The sequence below is a fragment of the Salvelinus sp. IW2-2015 genome, linkage group LG23, assembly GCF_002910315.2.
Source record: "Salvelinus sp. IW2-2015 linkage group LG23, ASM291031v2, whole genome shotgun sequence".
Lineage (NCBI taxonomy): Eukaryota > Metazoa > Chordata > Actinopteri > Salmoniformes > Salmonidae > Salvelinus > Salvelinus sp. IW2-2015.
This window is the reverse complement of record NC_036863.1, coordinates 13,378,848-13,386,038: the sequence shown is the minus strand read 5'-3', so window position 1 is coordinate 13,386,038 and position 7,191 is coordinate 13,378,848. Positions and strand designations below refer to the sequence as shown.

General features: G+C 39.4%; 1 protein-coding gene across 1 annotated transcript in view; it reads right to left on the bottom strand.

The window, feature by feature from the left end:
* Window positions 1-1,466: 1,466 nt before the first annotated feature.
* Window positions 1,467-7,191, bottom strand: part of LOC111950204 (cytotoxic and regulatory T-cell molecule-like) — a 13,014-nt gene continuing 7,289 nt past the window's right edge. Inside the window, exons 7-11 of the mRNA XM_023967612.2 lie at window positions 6,579-6,659; window positions 3,317-3,391; window positions 3,030-3,179; window positions 2,640-2,723; window positions 1,467-2,361 (exon numbers count right to left, since the gene is read on the bottom strand). Coding sequence (XP_023823380.1) covers window positions 2,198-2,361; window positions 2,640-2,723; window positions 3,030-3,179; window positions 3,317-3,391; window positions 6,579-6,659 — 554 coding nt within the window. The 3' untranslated portion in view covers window positions 1,467-2,197. The remainder of the gene's footprint in view (window positions 2,362-2,639; window positions 2,724-3,029; window positions 3,180-3,316; window positions 3,392-6,578; window positions 6,660-7,191) is intronic.

The following is a 7,191-nucleotide window of genomic DNA, read 5'->3' as shown; positions in this document are numbered from 1 at the left end:
AAGATGAATGAAGCAAAGTACAGAGAGATCCTTGATGAAAACCTGCTCCAGAGCGTTTAGGACCTCCGACTGGGGCGAAGGTTCACCTTCCAACAGAACAACGACCCAAAGCACACAGCCATGACAACGCAGGAGTGGCTTCGAGACAAGTCTCTGAGTGTCCTTGAGTGGCCCAGCCAGAGCCCGGATTTGAACCCGATCGAACTTCTCTGGAGAGAACTGAAAATAGCTGTGCAGCAACGCTCCCCTTCCAACCATACAGAGCTTGTGAGGATCTGCAGAGAAGAATGGGAGAAACTCCCCAAATACAGGTGTGCCAAGCTTGTAGCGTCACACCCAAGAAGACTAGAGGCTGTAATCGCTGCCAAAGCTACTTCAACAAAGTACTGAGTAAAGAGGCTGAATAGTTATGTAAATGCTATGTTTCAATTTTCAGTTTCTTAATACATTTGCAAAAATTTCTAAAAACCTGTTTTTGCTTTATCATTATTGGGTATTGTGTGTTGATTGATGAGGGGGGAAAACAATTTATTCAATTTTAGAATAAGGCTGTAACGTATCAAAATGTGTAAAAAGTCAAGGGGTCTGAATACTTTCCGAATGCGCTGTACAATATAGAAAAAACAAAGTGTATACAACGGAGTATACAAATATTACAAACAACAGAAGGTAATACAGCATTTTGATTTATTTTTTGTTATGAGAAGAAGAAAGTGTTTAAATATTGTTCAACTTAATTCTCAAAAATAATAAACAGAGGTTTCACTGAAAATGTACATTTTATGAATATGGAATTTAGCTAAAATAAGAATGAGGTTGATTACGAAGAAAGGCTTTGCATATTCTTTGTTACACTGAGTGTACAAAACATTAAAATTTTTCCCCAACCCACAGGGATGCTGGTCTCCGATTGTTAATTACAGAAGGTACAAGAAACATTAATGTATTTTTAAAACATTTTAAGATAATGTTTAGTAGGGGTAGCACTTGTGGATTAATTTATATGAAACTTCTTTAATCTTATTAGTTAAAATATATTTCTGTGATAGAGACCAAATATTTTCCATTAATATTTCTTAAAAAGGCCATTCCAGAAAGATATGACATATGAAAACTCTCCTCCATCTTGTCTTGCATTGTGAAACCCTCCCTATGCTCTCTGTCCAGTAGCGGAATGAGTTTACATGAGGATAACGTACGGCATAATGAAATACTTCACGATGTAAACAGGGCATCACACTAATTCTCTTTGGAGACCCCCAGGAGTATGCACACTTTGTTCTAGCCCAGCATTCAACTAGCAGAACAGTTCATGGTATTTGTTATTCAAAGGTATGTAGGCCAATAGAGAAATCACCCAAACAAAGATAGTGTAAATACAATACAATTCCTGAAAATCAAATCAGAGTGTAGCGGGGTGTGTAATTGGCGGCAGAGAAGTCAGCACAGGAGAGCAGAACTGGGTGATAACCGGAGATTTATTTAGCAAAACCAACAGCATCCAGAACGCCAAGATACATGGGCACAAAAATAACCCGTTGTGCGCTCACGGGGAACGTGCACAAGCACTACAATAAACAATCCCACACAAAGACATGGGGGAACAGAGGGTTAAGTACACAACAAGTAATTGAGGAAATTGAAAGAAAAACAAGACAAAACACATGGAAAATGAAAAGTGGATCGATGATGGCTAGAAGACCGGCGACGCCAACCAACGAGCGCCGCCCGAACAAGGAGAGGACCCGATTTCGGCGGAAGTCGTGACACAGAGTTTATTTGTTACACGCGCAGGATGCAGCAGGTGTAAACAGTACAGTGAAATGCTTGCTTACAAGCTCAACAATGCAGTTGTACTAAGTAATATAAAAGTACACAAGAGAATAAAATAAATACACACGAGAATATACACTATTAACAAGGTGGGGGGATACTTCCACAGAATAATCCATACTTATGTTGTATATTTTTCCTTTATTTCAGTATAAAAATAAACTTGGATTTAAAAATATATATATCATACATAATAGCAGCTTATGAGCCTGTGTACACACATAATTATCCACTATATCACAGTAACGTTATATGTTTTAAAACAATATTACAATAAAAATATATTGTTTGTCACATTTTAGGTGCTTATGATTTGAATTCTCTATGTGAATTCCCAATATTAAAACACACACACTGACATTTTTTACAGTTCCGTCTCCTTGATCTGAGGGCTTAGGGTTGCTCCATCTGTTTGTGGGATGATTTGCATTTCAGGAGCCTCTTCTGTTTTGGTGTTTGTTGTTGTTGTCGTCTCTGTTGCCATTGGTTCCTCAACGACATACTTTGTGAATCCAATGTTAAAAAGTCCTAGAAAAACAGGCAATTTTTAAATCATGTGGAACATATAAAATGTCCTACATTTTAGCATATACTAGACATCCCACTGGGCACACACTGGTTGAATCAACGTTGTTTCCACATAATTTCAATTAAATTAAGTTGAACCAACATGGAATAGACGTTGAATTGTGGGATAGTTCTTATAATTGTGCTTTTTGTCATTGTGTTCTTTCATTGGTTGATTTTCTTTTCATATGTCACAGAAATGTCACAGAAATCAGACTATGTAGGATGTAAAATATTACCATTTCCCCTTCTTCTGGATTGTTTCTCTTCATTGCTTGATTTTGATCTGCTGCTCTCCACAGATTGATCAGAGTCTTCATTTTCTGTAATGATCAAAACTATGATAATTTCTGAATAATTACTTGTGAAAAGTTTAGATTTAGTGGCAACTCAAGTCCTTGAGGGCTGCAGGTTATTTGCTGGTTTTTGTTCTTTCTGATCTAGACCTGAAAAACCATGTTTGGTTAATATCAACTGATCCAACAAAGAAGAAAGGAAAACCAACAGAGCGAAATTCCAGTTGAGGACTAGTTGTGCACACCTGCCATAAACCAAAGATGACCAAACATGCAAAGTCATGAGAAGATCCTAAACAGTGAGAGCCGAGAGGTGTGCTGGTCTCTAGTTACCTTTCTTCCAGAGTATGTGAGCCCTCCTCAGCTTGATTACAAAGAACACAACGACCACCAGCAGACCAAGGATGAGGCACGTCACGAGGAAGATGAGCAACGGCGCACTGCTTCCATTTCCTCTCTGCCTCTCCGTCTCATCGAAGATTCCTGTGAATGAGACCACCAGTGCAACTTTAGCCTCTTCTACTGTAGCCTTATATCCAAATCTGACTTACACAGCCCCTAAACATGACACACTTAACCAGATCTGTATGCACTTCGTAAAAATAGTAAGACTGTCTTACCTCTAGCATTAGTGGAGTTGGTTCTTGTGCCATTATGAGGTGTGTTCTCTGTTGTCTGGGACACTGACGACCAATCTACAGGGAATTACAGGGTAATGAATGAATGAATGCATCATACAGCTATTCTGGACAGTACCTACAGTCACCTTGTTCAGGAGGATATGGAGTGTATTTGTGGATAAAACAATAGGTTTTCAATTGATTATACTATTGGATACTGCTATGATGGACATCTGAATATTTTTCAGGTATTTTACAAATGTTGCACCCCGAGAATAAATCGCTTTTCCCGCCAAAACAGGAAGTGTTATTCAAAAGCAATTTAAAGCAAATAAAAATGGCTGGATTTGATTAGAGCTTTGATCAGCATGAAAATTCAAACCTGATGCTACCTGAGCCGTATATTAAATACATTTTATGAGCCCTACATTAACGACATTTAATGAGCCGAAGCCTAAAAAAGCCCAAATGATTGTGCCGTTATCCAATACATATGATATAGGCTATTGCACATTACGCATGACAGGAAAACATAAAAGCCCGTAGATGTAGCTAGCTATATGCTCTCTTGGTTAAATAAATTAAACTAGCTCCAGTAGACTAATCTTTTTGATTGTGAACTCTATTACTGTACTATATTGTAGCCTATTATATTGTAATATATGGACTGCAATTATGCACATCGTTCAAACCATGATAAAGCAGAAGAGAACATGCGATTCTGGTGCAGCAAATGCGGCCTACAAAGTTACAAGTATAGGCTAGTGAATTTTATGTTAATCTTGAAATATAATTGGGCCTATTTGTATAATTAGTTGGCTGACGAATACAGTGCATTCGGGAAAGTATTCAGACCCCTTTACTTTTTCCACATTTTGTTACATTACAGCCTTATTCTAAAACTGATTAAATAGTTTATTTCCCTCATTAATCTACACATAATACCCCATAATGACAAAGCAAAAACTGGATTTTAGAAATGTTTGAAAATTTATTAAAAATAAAAACTGAAATATTACATTAACATAAGTATTTAGACCCTTTACTTTGGCAGCGATTACAGCCTCAAGTCTTCCTGGGTGTGACGCTACAAGTTTGGCACACCTGCATTTGGGGAGTTTCTCCCATTCTTCTCTGCGAATCCTCTCAAGCTCTGTCAGGTTTGATGGGGAGCGTTGCTGCACAGCTATTTTCAGGTCTCTCCAGAGAAGTTCGATCGGGTTCATGTCCGGGCTCTGGCTGGGCCACTCAAGGACATTCAGAGACTTGTCCTGAAGAGATACTCTTAATGATCGGCTATGAAAAGCCAACTGACATTTACTCCTGAGGTGCTGACTTGCTGCACCCTCGACAACTACTGTGATTATTAGTATTTGACCATGCTGGTCATTTATGAACATTTGAACATCTTGGCCATGTTCTGTTATAATCTCCACCCGGCACAGCCAGAAGAGGACTGGCCACCCCTCATAGCCTGGTTCCTCTCTAGGTTTCTTCCTAGGATTTGGCCTTTCTAGGGAGTTTTTCCTAGCCACCGTGCTTCTACACCTGCATTGCTTGCTGTTTGGGGTTTTAGGCTGGGTTTCTGTACAGCACTGAGATATCAGCTGATGTAAAAAGGGCTATATAAATAAATTTGATTTGTCCTGAAGCCACTTCTGCGTTGTCGTGGCTGTGTGCTTAGGGTTGTTGTCCTGTTGGAAGGTGAACCTTCGCCCCAGTCTGAGGTCCTTAACACACTGGAGCAGGTTTTCATCAAGGATCTCTCTGTACTTTGCTCCATTCATCTTTCCCTCGATCCTGACTGGTCTCCCAGTCCCTGCCGCTGAAAAATATACCCACAGCATGATGCTGCCACCACCATGCTTCACCGTAGGGATGGTATTAGGTTTCCTCCAGACGTGATACTTGGCATTCAAGCCAAAGAGTTCAATCTTGGTTTCATCAGACCAACCTTTTGGCAAACTCCAAGTGGGCTGTCATGTGCCTTTTACTGAGGAGTGGCTTCCCTCTGGGAAGGCTTGATTGGTGGAGTGCTGCAGAGATGTTTGCCATTCTGGAAGGTTCTCTCATCTCCACAGAGGAACTCTGGAGCTCTGTCAGAGTGACAATCGGGTTCTTTGTCACCTCCCTGACCAAGGCCCTTCTCCCCCGATTGCTCAGTTTGTCTGGGCAGCCAGCTCTAGGAAGAGTCTTGATGGTTCCAACCTTCTTCCATTTAAGAATGCTGCAGAAATGTTTTGGTACCATTCCCCAGATCTGTGCCTCGACACAATCCTGTCTTGGAGCTCTACAGACAATTCCTTCAACCTCATGGCTTCGTTTTTGCTTTGACATGCACTGTCAACTGTGGGACCTTATGTGTGTGCCTTTCCAAATCATGTCCAATCAATTGAATTTACCACAGGTGAACACCAATCAAGTTGTAGAAACATCAAGGATGATCAACGGAAACAGGATGCACAATTCCGAGTCTCATAGCAAAGGGTCTGAATACCTTTGTAAATAACGTATTTCTGTTATTTATTTTTAATAATAGTCTAGCTTTTCCTGCATGGGACTCCAAGAGCTAAGGAGCGTTTTTTAAGGAGGCCAGTGGAGCACAGGTGTGTGCGTATTGCGCAAGAGACAGAGGCTATAAGTTAGAAGCTTATTATGCATAACCCATCATTCATTAGCTGAATAGATTTAATAGACTGATTTAAAGCAACGATATTTGAGTGATAGGCTTTTTTAAAACTCTGCAGCTGCAATAAAAAAAAAATAACGATCTTTACAATGAAAAACAAGGTGACCCCGAAAGCCAGATGAGTAAAAATAGAAATAGAAAATAAAAATCTTTATATTACTGTAGCATAGGCTATGCTGTAGCAAATGTAGGCCTCCCGGTCACAAGAAAAAAAGTGGTCTGTCTGTCCCCACCCTGAGCCTTGATTCATCATGCAGAGGGCATAGAGAAGCCAGATTTAGACATTGCATGTAATTTAGCAATTCCATTTCACGCCATGCTTTTCATATAAATCATTTATCATAATTTTCCTGTTTCTCACAGTTATTTATCCCGGGAAAAGGGAGTGGTTTTGGCCCGTAAATCCGGGTAAATCTCGATAACAGGGTTCTCGCCATTCAACCATAATTTGTAGTGATGGAAAGTCACCACGAGGTGGAGAAGCAGCCCACTGAATAACTTGTAAGACTAGATGGCAATGATACTGTGAATTTCTTCCCATACAATACTAGCTATGGTTAGTCTTGTTCTTACCGGTAGTACTGGTTGAGTTGCTGCTGCTGTCATTAGCAAGTGTGTACCCTGTAGCTTCAAACACTGAGTGGGCTGGCTGACCTGGAGGTGAAGATATTCGACAGACATTGATAACTCCAATGAGGAAATGATTACAAACTAAATAGACTTCTAGTTGTTGATTTGTGGTTTTATTGTATTGATATTACAGTACAGTGTAAGTCATTTTCACTCACTGATTGTACTACAGATGAAAATGTTGTAATTTAAGTCAATATATATAACAAATGGCAAAATCCAGGTACCTTAAATTAACACAAAAAAAGCATAAGCTGAAATTCTGACTCAAACTTTGACTGAGGTTTAAATTGAGGACCTACAGTGGGGCGAACAAGTATTTGATACACTGCCGATTTTGCAGGTTTTCCTACTTACAAAGCATGTAGAGGTCTGTAATTTTTATCATAGGTACACTTCAACTGTGAGAGACGGAATCTAAAACAAAAATCCAGAAAATCACATTGTATGATCTTTAAGTAATTAATTTGCATTTTATTGCATGACATAAGTATTTGATACATCAGAAAAGCAGAACTTAATATTTGGTACAGAAACCTTTGTTTGCAATTACAGA